Source organism: Saccharomyces mikatae, assembly GCF_947241705.1.
Source record: "Saccharomyces mikatae IFO 1815 strain IFO1815 genome assembly, chromosome: 10".
In the NCBI taxonomy this organism is placed as follows: Eukaryota; Fungi; Ascomycota; class Saccharomycetes; order Saccharomycetales; family Saccharomycetaceae; genus Saccharomyces; species Saccharomyces mikatae.
In genome coordinates, this window is record NC_079265.1 from 221,418 (window position 1) to 247,998 (window position 26,581).

The 26,581-nt window shown below is 38.1% G+C and overlaps 10 protein-coding genes and 1 non-coding gene across 11 annotated transcripts; 8 read left to right on the top strand and 3 right to left on the bottom strand.

Annotated features, from left to right (window-relative positions):
• Positions 1–392: 392 nt before the first annotated feature.
• On the top strand, positions 393–2,855 carry MEF2 (mitochondrial elongation factor MEF2; the record flags this gene model as incomplete). Its single annotated transcript, XM_056223423.1, has 1 exon — positions 393–2,855. The coding sequence occupies one exon, from the start codon at positions 393–395 to the stop codon at positions 2,853–2,855; it is 2,463 nt and encodes an 820-aa protein (XP_056077443.1).
• Positions 2,856–3,455: 600 nt separating this feature from the next.
• Smki_10.trna5R lies at positions 3,456–3,528 on the top strand. The gene has a single exon. It is a non-coding gene; the product is annotated as a tRNA-Arg (tRNA).
• A 290-nt stretch (positions 3,529–3,818) lies between these two features.
• On the bottom strand, positions 3,819–5,855 carry GSH1 (glutamate--cysteine ligase; the record flags this gene model as incomplete). The annotated part of the gene is made up of 1 exon (XM_056223424.1): positions 3,819–5,855. One exon carries the CDS (start codon positions 5,853–5,855, stop codon positions 3,819–3,821), a length of 2,037 nt encoding a protein of 678 aa, XP_056077444.1.
• A 908-nt stretch (positions 5,856–6,763) lies between these two features.
• On the top strand, positions 6,764–8,587 carry LSB6 (1-phosphatidylinositol 4-kinase LSB6; the record flags this gene model as incomplete). The annotated part of the gene is made up of 1 exon (XM_056223425.1): positions 6,764–8,587. One exon carries the CDS (start codon positions 6,764–6,766, stop codon positions 8,585–8,587), a length of 1,824 nt encoding a protein of 607 aa, XP_056077445.1.
• Positions 8,588–8,898: 311 nt separating this feature from the next.
• CHS6 (Chs6p) lies at positions 8,899–11,139 on the top strand (the record flags this gene model as incomplete). The annotated part of the gene is made up of 1 exon (XM_056223426.1): positions 8,899–11,139. One exon carries the CDS (start codon positions 8,899–8,901, stop codon positions 11,137–11,139), a length of 2,241 nt encoding a protein of 746 aa, XP_056077446.1.
• A 424-nt stretch (positions 11,140–11,563) lies between these two features.
• SAP185 (Sap185p) lies at positions 11,564–14,740 on the top strand (the record flags this gene model as incomplete). Its single annotated transcript, XM_056223427.1, has 1 exon — positions 11,564–14,740. One exon carries the CDS (start codon positions 11,564–11,566, stop codon positions 14,738–14,740), a length of 3,177 nt encoding a protein of 1,058 aa, XP_056077447.1.
• A 318-nt stretch (positions 14,741–15,058) lies between these two features.
• Positions 15,059–15,712, top strand: PHS1 (enoyl-CoA hydratase PHS1; the record flags this gene model as incomplete). The annotated part of the gene is made up of 1 exon (XM_056223428.1): positions 15,059–15,712. The coding sequence occupies one exon, from the start codon at positions 15,059–15,061 to the stop codon at positions 15,710–15,712; it is 654 nt and encodes a 217-aa protein (XP_056077448.1).
• Positions 15,713–15,957: 245 nt separating this feature from the next.
• Positions 15,958–16,443, top strand: MRPL49 (mitochondrial 54S ribosomal protein bL21m; the record flags this gene model as incomplete). The annotated part of the gene is made up of 1 exon (XM_056223429.1): positions 15,958–16,443. The coding sequence occupies one exon, from the start codon at positions 15,958–15,960 to the stop codon at positions 16,441–16,443; it is 486 nt and encodes a 161-aa protein (XP_056077449.1).
• Positions 16,444–16,704: 261 nt separating this feature from the next.
• BCK1 (mitogen-activated protein kinase kinase kinase BCK1) lies at positions 16,705–21,141 on the top strand (the record flags this gene model as incomplete). Its single annotated transcript, XM_056223431.1, has 1 exon — positions 16,705–21,141. One exon carries the CDS (start codon positions 16,705–16,707, stop codon positions 21,139–21,141), a length of 4,437 nt encoding a protein of 1,478 aa, XP_056077450.1.
• A 107-nt stretch (positions 21,142–21,248) lies between these two features.
• On the bottom strand, positions 21,249–23,870 carry KHA1 (Kha1p; the record flags this gene model as incomplete). The annotated part of the gene is made up of 1 exon (XM_056223432.1): positions 21,249–23,870. One exon carries the CDS (start codon positions 23,868–23,870, stop codon positions 21,249–21,251), a length of 2,622 nt encoding a protein of 873 aa, XP_056077451.1.
• A 264-nt stretch (positions 23,871–24,134) lies between these two features.
• On the bottom strand, positions 24,135–26,159 carry TOK1 (Tok1p; the record flags this gene model as incomplete). The annotated part of the gene is made up of 1 exon (XM_056223433.1): positions 24,135–26,159. The coding sequence occupies one exon, from the start codon at positions 26,157–26,159 to the stop codon at positions 24,135–24,137; it is 2,025 nt and encodes a 674-aa protein (XP_056077452.1).
• Positions 26,160–26,581: the final 422 nt, after the last annotated feature.

The following is a 26,581-nucleotide window of genomic DNA, read 5'->3' on the forward strand; positions in this document are numbered from 1 at the left end:
TGTTCTGTGTTCTAGCTTCTTCTTTTCCCCTATATTGATAAGCTATAATACATTTAATCATTCGAGATATGACCTATCCATGTATGCACTCGATGTTAACAGGGAAAATATTAGGTTCAGAGATTACCAACAAACGTTTTCGTACCGTTCACCTTAATCTTGACTCGTTTAAGCAGTCCAAGATGACCAATAAGTCGCTTCAGCCTCTTGTTTAAAGACAACTTCTGACGCCTTCCCTTACTACAAGAAAAGAGCCAATCAGAAGGGAGAACGACGGCGGCGCGGGGGCTGGGCGGTTAAAAGAAGATAATGTGAGGTGGATCAACAAACCTTATGGTGGCAAAACAAGATGCAGACGTGTATAAGAGGGATAAAAAGAAGTGAGAAAGGCTATGTGGAAATGGAGCGTGTACAGGTGGGCGAGTGCAAGGGTAAATTTTAGTGTTAACCAAAAGCGATTGAGTTTGGTCAGTGCCGGCAACAAACATTTATCGACGGTGAGAAGTTCGCTGTCGAAGGTAAGAAATATAGGAATTATTGCCCATATCGATGCAGGTAAAACTACCACGACGGAGAGAATGCTTTATTATGCGGGAATCTCGAAGCATATTGGGGACGTCGATACTGGTGATACGATGACTGATTTTTTAGAGCAGGAGAGGTCACGAGGAATCACTATTCAAAGCGCTGCAATCTCATTCCCTTGGAGAGATTCTTTTGCAATAAATCTTATTGATACACCTGGCCATATGGATTTCACGTTTGAGGTAATAAGGGCTTTGAAGGTTATCGATTCATGTGTAGTCATTTTGGATGCTGTCGCTGGCGTAGAGGCACAGACAGAAAAGGTTTGGAAGCAAAGTGAGTCGAAACCTAAAATTTGTTTTATTAACAAGATGGATCGAATGGGGGCTAGTTTTAATCACACAGTCAACGATCTGAGGAAGAAATTTATGCAAGGAACGATTATTAAACCAGTACTAGTAAATATTCCTTATTACAGGGAACAACCGGCTACCAACGATTATGTTTTCCAAGGTGTGATTGATGTTATAAATGGAAAACGGTTGAGCTGGAATTCGGAGAATCCTGACGAAATTATTGTGGACGATTTGGACGGCACTTATCTCGAACAATGCAATCGTTGTAAAGAATCGATGATAGAAACTTTATCCGAATTTGATGAAGACCTGGTCCAGCACTTCCTCGAAGATGCGGAAGGTGATTACTCTAAGGTTTCTGCACAATCTTTGAATGCTTCGATAAGAAAACTTACCATGCAAAATAAGATCGTTCCTATTTTATGTGGAGCATCGTTCAAAAATATTGGTGTACAGCCTTTATTAGATGCTGTAGTTAATTATCTCCCTTCACCCATCGAGGCCGAGCCACCAGAGCTGAACGATAAAACTGTTCTAATGAAGTATGATCCTAAAGTTGGATGCCTAATAAACAACAACAAAAATCTTTGTATCGCTTTTGCGTTCAAAGTCATTACCGATTCCATCAGAGGCAAACAAATCTTCATTAGGATTTATTCAGGAACATTGAATAGTGGCAATACTGTTTACAATTCTTCTACTGGTGAAAAGTTTAAACTGGGTAAATTACTTGTACCTCATGCAGGAACATCCCAACCTGTAAATGTTTTAAGGGCGGGACAAATTGGATTGCTATCAGGATCCACGGTTGAAAGTAACATATCCACAGGTGATACATTAATAACTCATTCATTGAAAAAGGATGGTTTGAAGTCGTTTAATAAGAAAAAGGAACTAACGTTAAAAATCAATTCCATCTTTATCCCCCCACCAGTTTTTGGTGTTTCCATTGAACCAAGGACTCTAAGCAACAAAAAGTCAATGGAGGACGCTTTGAACACATTAATCACTGAAGATCCCAGCCTGTCAATTACTCAGAATGATGAGACAGGCCAAACGGTTTTGAATGGCATGGGCGAGTTGCACCTTGAAATTGCCAAAGAAAGATTAGTTAATGACTTGAAAGCAGATGTAGAATTTGGAAAATTGATGGTCTCTTACAAAGAAACAATTAATTCGGAAACTAACGTGGAATCTTACGAGAGCGATAATGGTTATAAATTCTCTCTATCCGTGTTGCCAAATACCAGCGCTATTCCCAACTGCGTTACATATCCTTTAGGAATCAACAAAAACTATTTAATAATGGAAAAAAATGCCAGGTGGGATCAAGAATGGAAGCTTCAAGTTTCTTTAGAATCAATTTTAAACTCCATTATGGCAAGTTGCATTGTGGGACTACAAAGAGGTGGAAAGTTGGCAAACTTTCCATTATACGGATGCTCTATCAAAATCAAGGGTGACTGGTCGGTGCCATTGGATATCGAAACCCCGCAAGAAATTTTAAAAATTACTAGAAATCTAATTCTCAAAGCCCTGAGTGACTTACCACCTGATAAATACGCTCTTTTAGAACCTATTATGAGTCTGGATTTAGCTATTCCTCAATCAGATATGGGTTCGGTGTTACAAGATTTAACAGGAGCAAGGAAAGCTCAAATTCTTTCAGTCGAAGATGAATCAAGTCCGATACTCTCTGCTATATCCTCTCCTAATTCTTCAGAGGGAAACGATAGGATTTACATCCCCCCTGATGTTATTTCAACTTTGCATGTAAGTAAAGATAAAAATCAAACACAAGACGTTAGTTCTAATATAAAGAAAATTATAAAGGCAAAAGTGCCACTAAGAGAAATCACTGCGTATACCAATAAACTAAGAAGTCTATCACAGGGGAGAGGCGAGTTTAATATTGAATATTTTGATATGGAGAAAGCGACTAACGATCGTTTAGAGTCAATACTTCACGACTAATAACGGAAATATTAGATAAAATGCATTGTTATAACCCCATCGAAATTCTATTCACGATCGTAGAATGGCGTGACTGAATGCCTGTGTAATATTTGTATTATATTTGTATAATAATATGACTGTATTTATTTCAGAATGCAGAGGAAAAACGGACCTTCTAATACAAAATCGTTCATACTGAGATTTGGTTGAATTTTGAGATGATTGTTGGGATTCCATTGTTGATAAAGGCAATATTATTTGGTATATAGAATATACTAGAAGTTCTCCTCGAGAATACAGGAATCCAATAAATGGAACCCGTAGTTCTACATGATTCTGTATATGCTTTTATTGTCATTTTATATGTTGTCATTCATTATGCTATTACATTGTCAATCCTTGCGTTTCAGCTTCCACTAACTTCGATGACAGCTTCTCATAACCTATTTATCTTCTAACACCGTATATGATAATGTACTAGTAGTATGACTACTAGTTGATAGACGATAGTTGATTTTTATTCCAACAGATACATAAATAGAAGTGAGGATGGTAGAAAAAATAACAATTGTTATTTTCTCTATAAATATAACTATCCCCATTTATTTTAAATTCTTATTCCTCGTGGCCCAATGGTCACGGCGTCTGGCTACGAACCAGGAGATTCCAGGTTCGAGTCCTGGCGGGGAAGAATTTTTGCCACGTAACACTATATGAAAGTGTTAATATAGATTATCTGGTGATTCAAAAGTCTAAGAGCATTTGTATTAAAAGGCTCTTTGATCTTTATTTTTGCTAAATAACAAACAATAAATAGCACGCTGACATAAATTCGTGCAGAAATGGCCTTAGAATCACTTGAATTAATATAAACTGAATAACAATAAAAATGAAAGTATAATAGTTGGTCGTCGCTTTTATCAATCCTTGCGTCCCCGAATGGATGATATAAATTTCCCTTACTATTAGAGTAAAAGAAATTCAAAACTTACTTTCTATCGATGGTTTATTATTCTTTATATATTCTGCAATTTCAGCTCCTAAAAAGGACGTTAATTCACCTCTCGAGTCGTCTAAATGGGTAAGTCTATCACACGTAGAAAGCAATTCATAATTAATTAATTTAGAAATTTTTGAATCATGTTTGTAATCTGGATGTTGCAGTACAAATTCTCTAAAAAATTTTGCTGTTGTTGGTAATTCACCGCTTGCTCTATCAGAAATAAGCTTTAAATAATAATATAATCTTTTATGCTGTGTAGAGTGTTGTAATTCTTTCCAATCTTTGGCTACAAATCCTTTCTGACATAGGATCGGCGTGATAAATTGAGGGAAAATACCATTTTCTGGATTATGAAAGATTTGATTCATAGAATACTCTTCAGTTTCCACGTCAGTATCACCATGGAATGATTTCTTCCAGTGAAATTTTCCCGTCAAAATAGAGTCTCTCTGATGGGCTGTCTTCATATTCTCCCATACTTTAGACATATGAACATATGCGTTGATATCATCAGAAAACGTCAAAATACTATCGACAATCAAGTATATGAGCACGGAGTACGCGGCGTTCTCAAAGTCTAATAGTTGGACCTCAAATGGTCTAAATTCAACTCTCCAACCAGGAGAATCCTTTTTATCTGGGGTTGCTTGTTGGGTAGGAGGCTTGAAACGTAAGGTTTGCCAATTTGTGCTTTGAATGTTTTCAAAATGGTTCGAAGATGTCCTGTTGTCTTGGTTTAATAGTTCTTCAAATGTAGATACTGGATCTCTAATGTAGAGATGCGCGAAATGTTTAGCCAGATCATAATCAAGAGGCGCTTTATCATTCTCGAGTAACTTTCCTAGTACTTTCTCATTGACAGGTACATTTGTGTCGTTATAAGTTCTATTAAAGAATCTTGATCCACCCAAGAAAAGATCCACTGAACTATATCTTGATTTGGGTATTTCAACGACCTTATCTTGAGCGTCTCTCGCGATTCCTCCAAATCCGTTTTTGTTGTATTTGGGCAGTAATGGTTCGACACCCCTTTCCTTCGGAGTACGATCATCGACCGCACCAGAAATTACATTCCAACGAACATCTTGGTCAGCTAACCAACCCTTAAAAGCTGGTGCAGCCGCAGAGAAGGCCAGCATTACCGGTGCGAAATTTACCAATGAGTCGTACAGGTAACGAGCCTTGTTAATATTAGGTGCTTGGAAGGTTACCTGTAAACAAGAACAACCCATTCCAAAACCCATAGAATCCATATAAATGAATCCTGGCTTGGAAGCCAATCTGGCCTCTTTGTCTTCCGGTAAAAACCAATCTCGATCATAGATAGAATCATCTGTTTCCGGAGTAGCTTTATCTTTATACATTGGGACATTCATGCAGACCTTCTCACCACGTCTGGTTCTGATGGATGCTGTCAAGTTGGGAAACCTGACATGCCTATTTATGACATCATCCGGTAAGAACAGGGACCTAGAAGCCGCATTTTTATGGTTCCATGGACCCTTGATATTGATGAAGTTGGGACACCCCATTCTAGGAAAGACAGTTAGCGTCAAAGGCACCGATCTAGCACCGACATGTACCTTGTTTTTGTTATCTTGTCTCGCATACTCAGACAGCTTGTACTCTGCTATGGCACGTCTTTGTTGCATGTTCACTTCGACATAACTGCCGACATAATTCAAATAGGGCGAAGCTGGTGTGGCCTCTAACATGTAGCGCCCATATTCGGGGTGAAAGCTCACATCATTAGCCTCACAGAGAGGAAGGTCTTCCATGTTAAGCTCAGTAAGAATTTTGTCATGGCAAACGTCGAGCATAGAATTTTTATCCTTGTCATCGAATTCCACAACCATGTACTCAAGTTCGTCTCCCCAATAAAGAGGATCGTTGTCTCTTTTACCAGCGGCTTGAAAAATGTACAACAGCTGCTCAATCCCTTCATCCCTGATGTGTTCATTATACGTTCTGGACTCAAACCACGGCAAAGGCGTGCCCAAGGCTAACAGTCCCATCTTCTTCTTCTAAGTTTGTATTTTTAATCCCGCAAACCAGCCTTATACCTTAACAAGAGAAGATAAACTCTGAAATTTAGCCTTAAACTATTTAATCAATTTTTTTCTGTTTCTTACAAGTGATTCGAGAACAGGTGGAAAAAGCCAACAACTCCAGCGCAACGTTTTGATATAACCGTCCGCTGAAGGGTCAAGAGGCAAGAACGAGCTTTAACGCTCAGCAAGCCGCCGTTTATAAACAAGAAACATGCCCATTGTCAAGGGAGGCACAGGGCATGTCATTTAGCAAAATGCAGGTTTTTCTGCGAATGAAAAATGGAAAAAGGATTGTAGTAAAGTCGGCTCACTGAAAAACCGGGGAGGACGAGAAGGTATCCAGCCACAGTTGCAGTCACGTGCGCGCGATGCTGACTAATAGCAATCATTATTGGGCAAAGGAGTTTTTAGTATGGTTTAACAAGCATCAATTGCGCTTGCGTTTCGATAAGTGGATTTGAAGAGGGTTGTTGAAGGAGTTTAGCTGTGGCTATGAAAGAACAGCAACAAGGAGGGAAGGTGCCACTGTGTGTTATATTGGCAGAAAGCTTACAAGCATATGTCAAACTACTCTAATATAACTATGAGGGTACCTACGTAGTGGCAAAACTGTGCTTCGAAATCACACAAACATAAATATAAGCTCTTTTGTCGATCAGAATCTTGTCATACTGTGAAGCAACCTTGATTACTACACAAAGTTTTTTTCTGATCGTCATTACTATCCCTCGCATTGATTTCCCTTTTGACCGATAAAATCCCTAGGATTTCTTAGATTAGACAAAAGAGGTGATTAAAGAGAACCCTGTAAAAGTTCATGTGTAGGATTAGATAGAGAGTATAGTAGAAGCGTATAAGAACCTGGCTGAAGTATGAGTGACGAAGCATACCAGCATGACCGTACTCTAAATGGCCACCAAACGGTGGCAGTAAACAGCTACGATTGGTTGCAATACCGTGATGAGCAAGATCATTATGAAAACAAGAACCCGATAACGCACGCGTCTCCAGGGGTCAGTTTGAATACTCACAACTCAGAAATACCGGGAGACCCTCAATCTTTCAGTCCGTCCTCTCGACTTCTGGCTAATGTGCTGCCCGAGAGCTTGCGACCTGGTCAAGCTTCAGAGTGTAATCCTCCCGTTGGATTTCTTCGCAATGCAGAAGACAAAACCTCAGGACAGGAGGACGACGGAAGTCGTTACGAGATCCAATATTCAGTATTTCGTTCTTTGCATGCGTATCCAACCAAGGACATGGCGTATGAGCAACTCCGAAGAAAAGAAGAACAGGTGGAGAGAGACAACTTCGAACATTTAGTCTCTGACTGCATTGAGGCCATGGAGACTTGTGGACGCGAATTGGAGAGGATCCAAGCTGGCTCAAGTGGATCATATTTTGTGTATGGAACACCGGCCCACGAAAACGTACCGGTAGGTGTCTTCAAACCCAAGGATGAGGAACCATATGGTCCGTTTTCTCCAAAATGGACTAAATGGGCTCACCGTACATTTTTCCCATGCTTGTTTGGCAGAAGTTGTTTAATACCGAATCTCGGGTACATCTGTGAAAGTGCGGCTAGTTTGTTGGATAGGCGACTCGAAACGCACCTGGTGCCCTATACAGATACTGCATCTATAGAGTCTTTTAATTTTTACGATAATAGAAAAAAATGGGTACTAGGATACAATCTGCAAAAGAAGAAACAGAAGAAATTGGGTTCATTCCAACTTTTTCTAAAAGACTACATAAACGCAGATGAGTTCTTTCACAAATACCCATTACCGGGAATGTATTCGGATGTCAAACATTCGTTTCATAATAAGAAATCTGGCGAAGATAGCAATCACAAGCCAGAGGTAACTAGAAGTTTTATGGAAGACATAGAGCCGCCAAAGCAAATAAACTCATCCCCGATTTCGACTGAATCCGAAGAAAATATGGAATTTGAGTGGACAGAAACCACTTTAAATCAGTTCAGATTAGAGCTAGAGAAACTGATCATTCTGGATTATGTAATGAGAAACACAGATAGAGGCCTAGACAATTGGATGGTGAAACCAATCAAACTTCCAAACAACAAGTGGAAGCTTAAGTTAGCCGCCATCGATAATGGTTTGTCTTTCCCCTGGAAGCATCCCGATGAGTGGCGTTTATACCCATACGGCTGGTTATATCTGCCTTTGCAACTACTGGCCAAACCATTTTCTGAGCAAATACGATCTCACTTTCTACCGATATTGACAAGCACTAATTGGTGGGAAGAGTCGTACCAAGAATTCTTGGCACTATTTAGCAGAGACCAAGATTTTAGCGTCCGTATGTGGAAAAAGCAATGGGCAGTATTGAAGGGGCAAGCGTTCAATGTTGTCGAAACTTTGAAAGACCCCCGACAAGGCCCATTAGAGCTAGTTAGAAGAACAAGATGCCAGGTAATAGATGAGAAGATGCAAGTTCCCTGTTGCCCACCACCCGTCTCTATTTTCAGAAACGCCATAGACGAACCTATTGGATCATACTCCACTTCACCAATGATACTTCCCAGCACACCAAGTACGATTCCTTTCCATGTGCATGTCCAAAATGATAGTAATCCTGTATACTATGATTCCACTCTTCATCCGTTCGCTAACAAAACAGTGATAGCAGAGCGGTTACAAATAATTAATTCTACCCCAGTATTCACTTGGTGTTAATTTTCGGAGAATAATTCACCCAATATCCCGAATGATAACGCATCTTTACTTCAGTATGTAAGATATAAGTACTTTCAAATAAGAGTCTTTTTGTAATGTTGGAGATTATTTTGTATGGGCTTGAAAAATCGGAACCAAATTGAACTTTGCGGATTCCCAGTAAAAATAGCTTTTGAACAATTTAGGAAAAGTGACCAAGGCTCGAAAGAAATAGATAACTATAACAATTCATCACCTCGGTCTCGTTCGTTTGAAGAGTGAATACCTTTTTAAGTGGTTAGTGAAAAGAACAGGTTACATCTGCCCCTCTCATGAATTTGTTTTGGCCATCTGAAACACAAAAGCCAAATGAAGCACCTGATGGCTACTATACATCCGAAGACTTACCTTCAGCAAATAAAGCTGGTCAATTCCTTAATCAAAACATATTTCATAGCTGTCCACGAATTTTGGAAAAGAAGTTTGGTGAGTGTCTGCATAACAGAACACATTTAATCAAGGATCTCATTTGTTCTGGTAATGCTGGATTGGGTCCCATTGAGATAGTTCACATGTCTTATTCGAACAAACATGACAAAGAAGAATTTGGTGAATATTTCTATGTTACAGGAGTTGAAGTTTCCAGTCCTTCAGTACCCGTAGAGTTCCTTAAAGCGTTAAGATCCAATCAACGAATTTCCAAAAATATATCGAATGACATCATATCCACTTACTGCTGTTTTAATTTTTTCAGTAACTTGGACATTCGTATTAGATATGATGCTGATGGTACTTTCCAGACGATGGCAATTGACTGTAACAAGGAAACTACCGATCTGACCATGACAGACAAAATGTGGAAAGAAACGTTTGTAAGCTCCGTCATTAGAGCAATTATTACAAACACTAATCCAGAGTTAAAACCACCCGGCTTATTAGAATGCCCATTTTATGTTGCAAAAGATACCGTATCTACTTGTAAGATGATTATAAAATTACTATGCCAGTTCTTACCAAGGTCACTGGACTGCGGATGGGACTCCACCAAAAGTATGCAAAGTACCATTGTCAATAACTATTTAATGTATAGTTTAAGAAGTTTTATTGCAATCACACCGGGACTAGTAGATTTTACCGTGGACTATCTAAAGGAGCTTACCAAGAATGATCCAATCCACAATTTATATTATAAGATGGCTATGATTATAGTTTTAGATCACACACAAACAAAGGAGCTGGAAATGATAACCGTTTTAAATAAGACATTAGACCCGCTTTTATCATTGCTAAATGGTTTACCGTCTCGCAATTCTGATTCGGCACAGCTAATGAATTGCATTAGTGACCTATTGAACATCCAAGCAAGATTTCTGTTGAACAGAGAAGATTACGAACTAGCATCAGACGTCTCTAATACTTCAACTCAACTAGCTTTGGATTGTTTTGAATCTTGGTACAACTTAGCTAAGTGTCACATCAAAAAAGAGGAGTACGGTAAAGCTCTCTTTGCAATAAATTCTATGCCTCACTTGCGGAAGTCAGATAAGTTTCTGGATACAGCGTATAGTAAATTTCTCGCCTCAAACTATTATAAAAAACCATTGAATGGCAGTCGCCCACATTTTGATTTAACTTCAACTGAATTTACCAACCTATGCGGAACATTGAGAAACTGGAAAGAGGACGAACTAAAACAGCAAACTTTTGGCAGAATTGCAATGATAAATGAAACAAAAGTGGGCTATATAAAAGAAATTTGGGATGATATTGCAGTAAAACTGGGTCCTATCTGTGGTCCACAATCCGTGAATTTGATTAACTACGTTTCACCTCAAGAAGTAAAGAATATCAAGAACATAAATTTAATAGCAAGGAACACGATTGGCAAACAGTTAGGATGGTTTAGTGGTAGAATATATGAATTATTAATGGAGATTGTAAACAAGATTGGTTGGAATGGGCTACTAAACATTCGAACAGAAGCTTTCATGATGGAAACTGAATTTCATCAAAATTCTATCAATGTTACCGATGAAAACGGTCACATACCAATGGAAACCCGGAAGAAACGGTTTTGTGAGAGTTGGCTAGATGATTTATTTTTAGATCTGTACGAAGACCTGAAATTGAGCAAGATTAGCTTAAATAACAAGGATGAAAAACATAGCGGATTAGAGTGGGAACTTTTGGGCTTGACCATGCTGCGTACCTGGCATTGGGAAGATGCTGTAGCCTGTCTAAGAACAAGCATTGTAGCCCGATTCGACCCTGTCAGTTGCCAGCACCTGCTAAACGTATACCTAAAGCCACCAGATAACCTTCAAGAAGTTACACTACTGGACACGGATACCACGATAAGCTTACTAGTCAAGAAAATATCATATGATTGTAGGTATTATAATTATTGCCAAATTTTTAACCTGCAGCTGCTAGGAAAACTATGCAATGAGCTGGGTATGCATGTACTGCGCAATAAGATAGTTGTTCAACCCTCCGTAGGGGATGAAATTATGATCATGATTGATACCATGCTCGCGTGGATAGGCGATCTACGTCACGCAAAACAATCTTGATGAATAGAAAGCTACTAATCTTATCATTTAACTGCAATCATTAAATGAAACAAAAGTGAGGGTAACCGTTTTTATTACGTTTACCGTTTTGAATTAGGAAAGAAAATTTTTTTTGCGAGGGATTGACGGCTAACACCAAAACACTCCGAAGTGGATGAGAAAGGCTTGGGCATCGCTCGAACTCATCGAACGGAACTATTTTGGTTCAAATTCTCACCAAATTCGGTTGATAAGGGTGGTTTAACTAGAGCGATCAAGAAAGGGTCATCAAGACATACTTCATCAAAGATTTTTAAATATCCTTAGCCGGAGATAATATATTCTAATTTTAGTTGATTAAAGATTTCCAAGAAGTTTATTTTAGTTAATTTTTAAGAATAGTGGCATTTTATCGTTCTGCCCATTTGTTAGTTAGGAAAAGAATATGTCGGGGTCTTTTTGGAAGTTCGGACAAGACTTTAGTTCACAATCTTCCTTATCTAAATTGCTGAATAGAGCTTTCATTAAGATTGATGATGAGCATATAACTGCGGAAACAAAGGGAAAAACTGACACTAGTAGCACAGACGAAAGTTTGGAAAGCGCTTCTTTCAGATCAGCAGATGAGGATGAAGGGGATCGTGAGCTGCCCAACACGGAAGAAGAATACGAAGCTTATAAACCAAATCTGTACCTTTTAGATGAACTCTTAGATGATGAAGAGTTATATACAGAACTAATGTGCTCAAACTTCAAACTGCTAGTATACTTAAAATATCCTGAAGTTTTGTCCAGGTTGATAGATTACGTCAGAAATAATACTATACTTGACTCCGGTATCGATAGATTTATTTCAGAAGGCAATAATTTAGTACATGTTCAAGACAAGGACATAACAGAGGATCTTGAAAATGATAAAAAAGGAGCAAAAAGTACTAATGGCAATTTTGAAAATAAAGATGAAATTCATAGTGACAAAGAAGAGGAAATAGAAAGTGAGGAAAAGGATAGTGCGTCTGAGGATACGAGGGTAACTCTACCTCATGAAATAGAGGAGCACGATGATATTCGAAGAGCCAGAATAGCGGCCGAAATACTATCCGCCGACGTGTGGCCTATATCGTCTGCTTTGATTGAAAATGAGGTACTCCTGACAAAGCTATGGTCAATCCTTAACCATCCTTCTCCATTGTCAATAGAAGCGTCGACATACTTTATGAAAATAAATGAACGTCTTTTGGATATGAATATGGATGGAATTATCGAATTCATACTAAAAAAAAAACACATTGTTGACGATTTTTTGGCACATATAGACAATCCGCCCTTAATGGATTTTCTTTTGAAAGTAATATCGACAGATAAACCAGAAATATCAAACGGAGTGGTCAAACTGTTTAAGAGACAGAACTTGGTTCCTAAGTTAATTCATTTGCTTGATCCTATGTTTGATTCTTCCACGCAATCTGCAGCGGGCGATTTTCTAAAGGCTCTTGTCACCATTAGCGGTAACTGTCCTAATGAAATCGCTTCTAGCATTGGGCCTAATGAATTAACAAGACAATTAGTTTCTCCTGATATGATGGAACAACTTATGGATATAATGCTCAAGGGAGGCACATCACTGAATAATGGTGTTGGGATTATCATTGAATTGATAAGGAAAAACAACTCTGATTATGATGCTATACAGACGAATTACACTACTATCAAATCCCATCCTCCGACTGATAGAGACCCAATTTATTTGGGCTATTTGGTTAAAATGTTTTCAGAACGTATGCCCGAATTTAACAAAATACTAACTGAAAAGAAAATTCCGCTTTTGCGAACATCCTATGGAACGATTGAACCTTTGGGGTTCGAGAGGTTCAAAATTTGCGAACTTATTGCAGAACTATTACACTGCTCCAACATGACTTTATTGAATGAACCGAGTGGTTATAGTATTGTAAGAGAGCGTGATGTTGAAAGAGAGAGGATTTTCAATGTGGAAAATAACGTGAATTCCAACGACTATAGTGAATTCAAAGAAAAAGAGAATGAGAATGAGACTAATCTTGATGAAGAGGAAGAAGATACGAATCGTGTAGAATCCGCTGATACTTCGATAGATGGGGAAGAAGTTATTGATAAACTAAACTCTCTACAAATAGAGACCAATAAAGGTAACCAGAAATTGAACGATGAAGAGAAAGATGGTGCAATGCTTAACTTTAACAGTGGCGATCCAGAAGACGAAGGAAATGAAAATCCGTTTGAACCTCAATATTCAGACGTCATTCTAGATTCTTCTGATATGGAAAAGAAATTTCGAGTCTCCCCAAACATTGGCGATCAGCTGAAAATTGCTTTGCAGGATACTAGGGTGATTGATACTATGCTGGAGATGTTTTTCCACTTCCAGTGGAATAATTTTCTTCATAACGTAGTCTACGATGTTGTTCAACAAATTTTCAATGGTCCACTGAAAGTAGGTTATAATAGATTCCTTTTAAGCGATCTCTTAACCAACATACGTTTGACAGATATGATTATCAACGGAAATAAAGAATGTATTAAATATGAAGAGGCACATAACTCAAGGCTTGGATATATGGGCCACCTAACTCTAATTGCTGAAGAAGTCACCAAGTTTACTGCATACATCGAAGAGATGAATATTAGCTTTGAGAACACTGAAGTAATGAGCTCTTTCTTTGAGAACAAATGGATTAAATATACCGAGGATGTTTTAGAGGATTTAAAGGAAAAATACAATGCCATATTAGGTGACGTCGCCGAAGATGGAGAAATATTGGAAGATGAAGAAGATGACGCTCTATACGAGAAGGGAAAGCATTCTGTAAGCACCGTCGATGACTATATTAATGATATAATGCAAATGGACAACGTACGAAACCAAGGAGACGATGACCAAGGAGAAGAATATGCTAGCTTTGATGAAGATGAACCTCAAAGCTATTGTAATGATACGTCTATCAAAAGGAAAGAATCTGACCCATCCAATGATGGAAGTGAACAAGCGCAGTTATATTACGAATACGTCAGTGAAGATGGTACGAGAACGAGGCTAAACTTCGATCCTGTCCCTGATTCCACCAAAAAAGCTCTAGATGAAGCAGATAGTAATGATAAAATACCCTTGAAACTCAAACGAAGTTTTACGGATGCATGCAAATCCGAAATAATACCGAGTGGTACTGTTCATGCTGAAGAAGAAAGTGTATTTCAACTAAGCACGGAACTTAGCGACGGCTGGGAGTCATCACCACTAAATTCTGTACCTAAAAGAGCTTCTCCATCCAAAAATGGTGTAGACTCACCTATATTTCAACATCAATTCGAGCTCAATAGTCCAATTGATCAATGTGGCGGCCGAAAAGATGAAATATTGAACACAGATCGCAATGACTATGACATAGAAGAATACGATGAATTGAGCGATGACAGCGATGAAGAGTACGAGAATTGCGAAGATGAAGACAATTTAGATTATACTGCTTCTAATGCATATGCATTATGTAGGTCTAAAAGTAAGGACAAGATATCGTGGGATGAAGAAGAGCAGGCAAGACTAATGGGTGTTGTAAAATTTAATTCAGAGCATTACAGGGACTAGGAAATACTAATCAATAATTCTAATAATCATAATGATAATGATAATAGGAAAAATAGTCATACAATTACATATATATTTTTTTAATTCACAACTGTTTAAACTACGCATACAGTTTAGATCTCTTCTTCAATTGTTCCATTGAACGTTGACGAGCTCCGATCATCGGTTCTCAAAAACAAAAAAAATCCTGTTTTTCTTTTTCGTGTAGTTTCTTCGAATTCCGTTGAATTTATATAAAATTGAAAGATGAGATCCTCAAGAGAGTACGACTTTATCATTGTGCAAGTAAAAAAATCAACGCCTAAAGAACTTTATAATATGTCAAAAAAAACTTCACCTCCATTATCCTTTTTGCCTCTCTATAATTTGTTTTCTGCTGTTGGTTGGTCCTATTTGCTCTACCTGGTCATTTCTCAGTACCCAAAAATTGGTCAGCCAGCATTCTTCTACCAAACAAAGAACATTGCTACCAGTGTTCAATGCGGTGCTATTATCGAGATTGTGAACTCGTTATTGGGAATTGTGCGCTCTCCATTGCTGACCACTGTTGCTCAAGTGTCGTCAAGATTACTAGTTGTCCTTGGCATCTTCCAATTGTTGCCTAACACAAGTGGTGTTCAATCAATCATTTACATAACATTATTATTAGCATGGTCTATAACTGAGATCGTCAGGTACCTATATTATTTTTTCACGTTGGTGTTTGAGAATGGCGCACCAAAGATCTTAGTTGTATTGAGATATAATTTATTCTGGATTTTGTACCCTACCGGAGTTGCCAGTGAGCTAATCATTATTTACTGTGCTTTAAACGCTGCAGAAGCACAGTATTCTTTGCTTTACAAGAGACTATTGGTGACTGCGATGCTCGCTTATATCCCAGGCTTCCCAATGCTTTTCTTACACATGGTGGCACAAAGAAAGAAGGTCATGAAAAGTCTGAGATCCTCATTTGGAAAGAAACTAATTTAAATGCCTTAGATAGACACCTTATATAGTATGTTGATAAGAATGAGACCTGCTTTTGATGTTGTCATAAAGTACTTGATTATTATCTTCAATAAATAGTGGTGCACGGATTTCAGTTTCTACAATTTTGCGAAAAATAGCCCTATTAAAGAGCTTTTGAAAAGTGACCAATGTAAAACTAAAATTGACCTCCAAAGCCTGTCCAACAATCGCGCTGAGACAGTTTTAAGAGTACTCCTCCAACACCCATGCTAAAATTGAAGTACATATGGCCCGTGGCCAGAATTGTACCTACTTGTAGGCCTTATATTTGTAATCCATTCAGAACTTTAGCTACAACCTCAAATATGGGTAATACGGAGACTAAGGCCAATAAACTGGACACAACGCCACTAAAATTATCAAATGAGTTATATGCAGTATTCAAGATTCATAATCGTCCATATTTAGTAACCGAGGGTGATAGGGTTATTCTTCCATTCAAATTGAAACAAGCAGAAGTGGGCGATATATTAAATATGACCGATGTAACAACTTTAGGATCCCGAAACTACAAGCTAGTTGGTTATCCGATTAATAGTTCTCTGTACACTTTGAAAGCGACTGTTGTTGGGAAGACGAAGAGGGCTTTCCAGACGAGGGAGGTGACGAAGAGAAGGAATAGACGAATTCGTCATGCCAACAGCAAAGGTGATTTAACAATTTTAAGGATATCAGAACTGAGTGTAAGCTGAAGTTTAGATATATACTCACATATCCATACGTATAAAATCATGTAAATAACATTAAGAATTAATGCCCATCTCTTTTACCCGAACCCATTCAATTCTAGAGCGACGCGCTTTTACTTTTCTGATTCGAAGTTTGAATAGCATTATTGAGTAAGCATCTGATTGTACTAACCGATCAATTCACCAAAAAAAAAGAAGTCAGAGGGGTGGCCATTATTATAAGACGAAAAGTAGGACATCACAAGAGTTCGACTCTACGTTAAAATGCCTTTTTTGAGGAAAATAGCGGGAACAACTCACACGCACTCTAGGTCTGATTCAAACTCATCTCTCAAATTCGGCCATCAGCCGACTAATTCGATTGGATCAAGCAAAAGTTCAAGCAAAAGTCCTCGTATAACGTCCCGAAGAAGTATTTATGATGATATCAGGAGTCAATTTCCCAACCTAACTCCCAACTCTACTACCTCTCAATTTCACGAGAACATACCAGCTACTGAACAATCATTTAATTGGACCACAGATGACCATGTATCTGCCACAACTCTTGAGACTCCAACGAGCCTTACAAACACTTTGCAAAAAAATGAAAATGGACCTGGAAGCCTTTCCGATTCGAGGAAATCGTCTGGGAGTAACAGTCTGAATAGTTTATCGTTTGATAAACTGATTCTATCGTGGGATCCCACCGACCCTGATGAATGGACAATGCATCGCGTTACTTCGTGGTTTAAGTTTCATGATTTCCCAGAATCATGGATACTATTTTTCAAAAAGCATCAACTTTATGGTCATAGATTTATTAAACTGCTTGCATACGATAATTTTGCCGTTTATGAAAAGTATTTACCACAGACGAAAACTGCTTCATACACCAGGTTTCAACAATTATTAAAAAAAACAATGACGAAGAATGTGACAAATAGCCATATCCGTCAGAAGAGCGCGAGCAAAGTGAAGGGTTCCAGATCTTCCAGTGAATCGATCAAATCAAAACTGAAAAATAGCAAATCTCAAGAAGATATTTCAAATTCAAGGTCAACTTCAGAATCTGCCCTAAGCCCAATAAAATCAGGTCCTTCTAAGACGGAGGAAAAGAATTTTTTACATTCTAACCAAACACATCAAAAGACTAAAAGCGCAAGTTCTTTATACAGGAGAAGCTTTATATCTCTAAGAGGATCATCATCGAGTAACGCTTCCTCAGCAAAATCAAATTCAAACATCAAGTTGAGCATACCATCTCGGCCACACTCAATTATTGAATCTAATACTCCACTTACCAGATCAGCTAGCCCACCAGCATCTCCTTCATACCCTAGCATTTTTAGAAGACATCATAAAAGTAGCTCATCTGAGTCGTCATTATTAAACTCACTTTTCGGTAATGGAACAGGTGAGGAACCCTTGGCCAAGCCTAACCCACAAGGTCGGAGTCTTTCTAGTGAAAATTTAGCTAAAGGGAAAAGTAAACATTATGAAACTAATGTTTCTTCACCTTTAAAACAATCTTCCCTACCTAATTCAGATGACAAAAGTAATTTATGGAATAAATTCAAAAGGAGAAGCCAAATAGCAGTCCCTAGTCCCAATACAGCCCATGTAACTTCCCAAGCAACTCCTTCCCTGAAATCAAACTCCAGTAATACTACTTTAACCATACAAACCGGGGATTTAACTGTGCCATCACCATCTTCATCTCCACCACTAATACCTGAAATTGTGCACAGAAATTCAGAAGTCATGAATACGGAAGATATACCTATGATTCCTTCAACAATGGCATCTTTTCAGGAAATACATCCCGATTCTAGTAATTCGGTAAAGATTATTTCACCTGCGGCAACTAACCAAAAATACAACGTAAAAAACTTTTTATTAGAACCCAAATTTTATCCTATGAAAAAGAGAACGTTATCTGCCAGTGAAAATAAGTATATAATGGTCACGAAAGATAATGTTAACTTTGTTCCAGTGAATCTGAAAAATGTGACAAGCTTATTCAATTTCAAGGAATCCATCCTCGCCAAATTAGGAATCAATCACAAAAATGTCACATTGCATATGACAGACTTTGATTGTGACATCGGAGCAGCCATTCCAGATGATACTTTGGAATTTCTGAGGAAAAGCTTATTTTTGAACACTTCTGAAAAAATTTATATTAAAGACCAAATGAAACATCAACAGAAATCGAAACCTATCACTTCAGCCTTAGAGAACAATGTTCCTTTGAAATCAGTAAAAAGTAAAAGTTCAATGAGGTCTGGGACAAGTAGTTTGATAGCATCAACTGATGATGTTTCCATCGTCACTTCTTCCTCTGACATTACATCATTTGATGAACGTACGTCAGGGAGTGGGCGCAGATACCCACAAACTCCGAGTTATTACTATGATAGGGTTTCCAATAGTAATGCAAATGAAGAGCTTAATTATTGGAATATTAAAGAAGTTCATTCGCATGAGGACAATCCACCCAGAATGGTGATTAAAACAAGTCCCAAATTAGAACATAATTTACTAGACAAAGCAAATAGACTCAACATTCCGACACCTATAACAGAAAGTGAAAGCAAAGGTAGTTTTCAAGTACTAAGAAAGGACGAGGGGACAGAAATTGATTTTAATCATCGAAGAGAATCGCCTTACACAAAACCGGAATTGGCACCCAAAAGAGAAGCCCCCAAACCTCCTACTAATTCTTCACCTCAAAGGACACTATCTACTTCTAAACAGAATAACCAGATCCGCCTAATGAGGTCAAACAAAAAATTTCTAAAGAGCAAAAGATCCAAACCACTGCCACCACAATTACTATCCTCTCCTGTAGAAGCCAGTAGTTCATCACCTGATTCACTTACTTCCTCATATACTCCAGCCTCAACACATGTTTTAATACCACAGCCTTATAAGGGTGCAAACGATGCTATGCGTAGATTGAAAACAGATCAGGATTCTACTAGTACATTGCAATCTTTGAAAATGAAACAGAAGGTGAATCGTTCAAATTCAACTGTATCGACTACAAACTCAATTTTTTATTCTCCTTCTCCATTATTAAAAAGAGGAAACTCAAAAAGGGTAGTTTCATCAACATCTGCAGCCGATATATTTGAAGAAAATGATATAACATTTGCAGACGCCCCATCGTTATCTGAGAATGATGACAGTGATTGTAATGATTCTAGTTCATCCGATGATATTATCTGGTCCAAAAAAAAAATAGGACCCGATGCTAATAGTGAAAGTAAAAAGGATGATAAAAGTGATAATATCTCTACGCATTCTGACGAAATATTCTACGATTCTGAAAAGCAAGACAAAGTCGAGAGAAAGATGACCTTTAGACCATCTCCAGAAGTCGTTTATCAAAATTTAGAAAAGTTCTTCCCGAGGGCAAATTTAGATAAGCCTATTACTGAAGGAATTGCTTCGCCAACATCGCCAAAATCTTTAGACAGTCTACTTTCACCAAAAAATATGATCTCTTCAAGGGTTGAGCCAAGTACTCCCTCTCGTCCCATCCCACCAGATAGCGCATTTGAGCTCATGCAGGATGGACTTGGTAGTAAAAAGAAATCATTAAATCAAACCAAAACACCTAAAAGAACAAAGACAATAAGAACCATCGCTCATGAAGCCAGTCTAGCAAGAAAAAATTCAGTAAAATTGAAAAGGCAAAACACTAAAATGTGGGGTACAAGAATGGTCGAAGTGACCGAGAACCATATGGTTTCAATTAATAAAGCCAAAAATTCAAAAGGTGAATACAAGGAGTTTGCTTGGATGAAGGGTGAAATGATAGGAAAAGGATCTTTTGGTGCCGTTTATTTATGTTTAAACGTTACTACAGGTGAGATGATGGCCGTTAAACAAGTTGAAGTCCCCAAGTATAGCTCACAAAATGAAGCTATCTTAAGTACCGTGGAAGCGTTAAGATCCGAAGTATCCACTTTAAAAGATTTGGACCATCTTAATATTGTTCAATATTTAGGTTTTGAAAATAAGGATAACATTTACAGTTTGTTCTTGGAGTATGTTGCTGGGGGCTCCGTCGGATCGTTGATTAGGATGTACGGAAGGTTCGATGAACCGTTAATCAAGCACTTGACAACACAAGTGCTGAAGGGACTGGCGTACTTGCATTCGAAAGGTATTCTTCATAGAGATATGAAGGCAGACAATTTACTTTTGGATCAAGATGGCATCTGCAAAATTAGTGACTTCGGTATTTCCAGAAAATCAAAGGACATATATTCTAATTCGGACATGACCATGCGAGGAACAGTCTTCTGGATGGCTCCTGAAATGGTTGACACAAAGCAAGGTTACAGTGCTAAAGTCGATATATGGTCTTTGGGATGCATTGTTCTAGAAATGTTTGCTGGTAAGCGCCCATGGTCTAACTTAGAGGTTGTCGCTGCAATGTTCAAAATTGGGAAGTCCAAATCGGCACCACCAATTCCTGAGGATACATTACCATTAATATCACAAGTTGGGCGAGGGTTTCTTGATGCTTGTTTCGAGATAAATCCAGAGAAAAGGCCAACTGCTACCGAGCTTCTTTCTCATCGGTTCAGTGTAGTAAATGTAACATTTGACTTCAAATCTACAGAGCTGGCTAAGTTTATAAAGTCAAATGATAAGTTAAACTCCTCGAAGTTGAGGATAACGTCTCAGGAAAATAAAACTACATAGTTACTGGGAACAAGCTATACTGGACTATTTTATTCATGCATACGTAAAAATATAGAACAACAAATATAGATAATGAAATGGATGAAGCAAGCATGTTCTGCTGCCACTTACTCAGATGGAAAATGATGCACAATAAGCGTGTCGAAACGACGATTTGATCCTTCAAATATAGTCGTCTTCACCTCTCCGCTGAAAGGCTCACTTTCATCGAGAAGGTCTTCTCCAATAATAAAGGTCGTCTCTTCTATATCAGCTAAAGCAGTATCTGATAAACCTATGTCAAGCACTGTCTCTATGAAGGACGGCCTTTCATCTGCTTCTTCCGGGGTTTTTTTTTCAAATGGAATCTCCACAATACTAACAGTAGATTCATTTAGCCACTCATGCTCAGCAAATGCGATTAATAAATCCTTTGTGAAATCAATATTCTTACTGTTAATAAATATACAGCAAGATGCGTTATCATTATTATAACCATCCCTGTAGCATATCAATAAGAGAAGATATAGTCCAAGATAATCTGATGGTGTCAGGTATGGCTTTGGAAGCAATAAACTGAATCGTTTTTTCTTAAAACGATCTGCATTCAATCTGCCATAGGTGTTTGAAATCTGAACAGCGAAATTTGCTTTTAAAGATTGAAAAATAGACTTAAAAAAAGTAGAGGAGAGTTCATTCAAACCTAGAAGGTGTGAATAAATGTGATCAAAGTTCGCATATTTTTCATCAATGAAAATTGGGCTTCCTCTATACTCATAAGAAGCACCTTTCAAAGGCAGTAACACCAGATCTGTAGAATCCTTTTTCATTGTTGCAATATTGGCTGCCTTTTCACGCATAGTAGAGAATATAACTTCACTCGAAAATGGTATTTTACTCAGGTTTGAAAAAATATCAAAAATTTGTAGTAATGAATCTGTATTTGCAGTAAAATGAGGATCGTCATTATATAGAGAAGATGATTGTAACAGGTCAGTGGTCCGTTCAGTAAGCAACCGTAAATGAATGGCTCTCAAAGCGCCAATTCCTTCAAAGGTGTTCACTTTTTCATCTATGACACTTAAATTAGTATCCACATCATCAACGCTTTTGGACCAAATATGAACCATCTTTTTTATTTTGAAGGTGTTGGACTTTAGTGTAGAATCAGTGGCCGTCGTCATTCTGCTCAAGGAGGTTTCGTTTTTCTGCCGGTTAATCTTAGGCTTGGGAGAAACTCCTAAAGATAGGTAATTTAGTAGTTTTAAAGATGGAGAAATCGCTTCTGTGGTATTTATCACTGTAGTAAGTTCATTAATTCTATATTTGCTAACATCTGCCAATGAATTTAATTGAGTTTTAGTTTCAGATTTATCAACACTCTCAGAATTAAGTCCATTTTCCGACTTATCATCTTCTCCAAGTGTCGATAACGATTTGCGAACTTCATCTCGATATGAATCTGGGTAAACGAGCTGAGTCAAAGGAGTGGTTACAAAAGTCGAAACCAAAGCCATTAACACAAACATACCAAATATTTTCCTACTAATAATACCCGCATTCAGACCAACAGTCAACACAACAATTTCAACAATACCTTTACAAGACATCAAAACACCAACTGCACTGGCTTCTCTCCAAAATAAACCGCTAAGCTTGGCTGTAAGTGTACCCGAGATAATTTTAGTGAAGATTGCAATACCGATGGTTGCAAATACATAGCCCCAGTCTCTACCCTCATTTAACAGAGTTAAATCAACATTTAAGCCGGCAACTGCAAAATAAATTGGAATGAAAACAATATTTGGTATATCTTCCATTCTTTCTGTTAGTTTAACAACATAATGATCGTCTCTAGGGACCACTAAACCAGCAATGAATGCACCAAAAATAGGATGAACTCCAATAATGTCTGTAAAGTAAGCAGAGATGAACATGATAAATAAAATACACATTGTCGCCAAGGGTGAGGGCTTACTTCTGTCAAGTTCATGGGTTCTAATCAGCACCCATCTTAATAAGTACTTTAAAGGAAAAAAATAAATCAAAAACCATGCAAACGTGATAAGTAGAATGTAAACAGTATTCACAGGGCTACCTTCTGCACTCGAAAGAATGATACTCAATGCCAATAGAATCCATCCCAATATGTCGTTAATTATACCAGCTGCAAGGACAACGATTCCTGCTCTATCCTTGATCAAACGCAGTTCATTCAAAATACGACATAAAACAGGAAAAGCTGTAACGGAAATTGAGACCGCAATGAATACCATAAACACCGAAAATTTGATATGCCTATCGCCTTCTGTTTTGTTTGCATAAGCATGGAATAAAGGAATTGCTAATAAACATCCGAAACCGAATGGCACAGCCAAAGTGGCTATACCTATCGCAAGCGCTTTCTTCAAGTGTTTTCTAATGAAGGCAATGTCCACTTCAAGACCCAAAAAGAACATGAACAATATTATGCCTAAATTAGCAACCAAATTTAGCCCAGGGATAGATGATGTAGGAAATATAGTTTCCGTATAGTTTGGAATTTGACCAAACACGGTAGGTCCCAAAATAACTCCTGCTATAACTTCAGAAATGACTTTGGGCTGCCTCATCATTGAAAAAGGAATATGAACTAGATTGCATACCAGTAATATAAGACATGCTTGAAAGAGAAATAGCGTTAACGGCGAATTGGAATTATAGTGGAAGGGGTTCGCACCTGACAAAACTCCTCCTACAGTGTTTGCCATTTGATAGAATATAAATAAAACAACCTCACCTTAGGGATAGCTGTTGATGCTGTTTATTTTTGTTCCTATAATAACAGATGATATATAACGGGTGAGTTGTGTTTTTTTCCCTTACTAAAGTTCAGCCACATTAGAGGGTGGAGAAACGGGTGGTCTAAGGCGCTTTCTCGTCAAAAAATGCTGTCACTGAATATAAATATTTAGAAAATACATCTGCAGAAATCTACAGTAAGATATAAATTGATAATTTGGGTGTTTGTAAATTCAAAGTGTCTTTCTATGCTCACCCACGATTTTTCTCTTGCTTATAACCTTGTAGAGCTCTTCGTCCTCTATTAGATTACCTACTAACTCTTCTATGTTTCTGAATAGCATCATGAAAGCAAAATGAGGTTCATTTAGCGGAAACTTAAGAGGCGTATCTGGTGATATCCAAAACTCTGGGCCCTGCGTATATTCCTCCATGTCTGTAATGTTCTTCAAGCGCAGTTGGTGGATGTAAGACCAATCTGAAAAACTAAGTGTGTATTCTTTATCCACAAGGCATATCCGATGGAGTTTCTTTATAGCTTTGAGTAATTCTTGCAAGTTCCTTAAGTTGTAGATTCCTGAGTCTTTTGGTAAATACCCAGAAGAAGAGAAATATTCCAGAGGAAGTATCCTTTCTGAACTAGGCGTTTTTGATAATGAAGGAAAAGATTCCTGTAAGCTTGCTGGTAGGGACGATACTCCAGAAGAGAATGATTCTGAGGTATCATCGTTGTTCTCTGGAATTTGACTAGACTGTGAGATGACTGTAACCTCTTCTAAGTCGTCCCCGCCTGTATCTGATTCTTCAAAAATTTCACCCGTATTCACCATAAGGGAGAGCGCTCGTTGACGTCCCTTGAAGACAATGGATTTGATTTTATTGTTGAATGAATCACCGATCTTAATATCTAGAGATGTGGAAATATCAAACAACAAGTCACCCACTGTGGACAATATAGCACCCATTAATGGCACAGCACCCAAGGCCCAGATAACAAAAAATGCACGACCTACACCGGTCTTTGGAGCAAAGTCACCGTAGCCAATGGTCAATAAGCATAGGAAACAAAAATATACACAATTGAAATACGACCAATTTTCTGCAAATTTGAATACAAGGGCTCCCAATAACCAGAATCCCATAAAAATTGTCACCGTCATCGATAATGAAAACCAATGCTGCTTCCTCGAGGCAGTTCTGCGAATACACTTCATTAAATCAAAAGCTTCCCTTTCAGATGAAGTTTTTTCACCCTCCATATAACGTTTCCACGCTTTGGACCTCCCATTTTCAATTCTATGGAAAAAGAAAATTGGTCCAGACGATTTCTGGATGATAGATCTCGTCATAAATACGATCAGACCCATCAACACAACTCCAGATAGGGAAAAAATTAAAACCATTATTTTGGCACCAACAGATTCAGGTAAAATATCACCTAGTCCGACGGTTAATAATGATACCGTGCAGAAATAGAGTGCATTTCCATAGGTAATGTGTAACAAAGCACTAAACATGCCTGAACCCCAAATCAACCATATAGAGAGTAGCACAGTGAAGGCCATAATACTTCTTTCATTTGGTAAAAGGTTAAACGTAGGAGGATATTTTTGTAGTTTATAACCAATAAAATGTATCGTCAAAATGATGGTGCATACAAGATATAAACCAGAACTGATACATGCGAACCAGAACCCAATGGTCTTGCTATAAATGTTAGGCATGTCATTCAAGGAACATACAATCACGTCTACCAAAAGCATTCCCCCAGCTAGTGTCCAACCTGTGATATTGATCAACTGAGATTTAAGGTACGTCAACTTCTTACTAAAATGTAACATCAGAACAATATTTGAAGTAAAGCCCAATATTAGAGACACGATATTTACGGCAAAAACTCCAGGAGGATCAAAAACCGTTTTCACTTGGTTCATCAAAATGTCCGTGTCGCTGCTCTGTGGATTCGTCACTATAGAGTTGTTTCTTACCGATCTCCATTTTTCTACCACACAAGCTATCGAAATGGTATTAGCTATGGGACCCAAACAGGCTGTGATCACGGGAAAATAGCACGAAACTACAAACCAAAAGACAAACAAGGTTGATGAAGGCTCTGCATTGATGATACTAACTCTTTCATCCCGAAACCGCAATGCGTCCTTTAGTTCCTCTGCAAGAACACGCTTCGTTTCTTTCACTGTGGAGTTTGCATGCGGTCTACCAGCTTGAGCTGGGCTCTCTTGGTCCGCTCTCCCCATATTACCATATCTCAGTCTCTGTTTGGAAAGTGTCCATCAACCTTGCTATGCGTAATACAACCAGAAACAGTACTATGAGGAATATGCCTTGTTATTCAACCACGAAAGAGCCAAGACGTTTGCTCACGATCTACGAGATGCGGCTATTATTGATGGAAAAAGGTACATAGGGTCAAGTCAGTTGCTCGTATCCGGTAACTCAGTTAGTAGAAATACACAGATGGTAACGACGGCAGAGGACATTTGATTTGTATACATAACCAATACTTCACATAATGTTTAAAGCGTTTCATTGAGGGTGAAGCGCTGGATCTTCCCTACCTTGATGATAGCGCCGCATATGCATACTAGGGTAACAAGACGCGAATGCGAAAAACTCCCAGAAAACCCAAAACAAACGAAAAATGACAACATTAAAACGA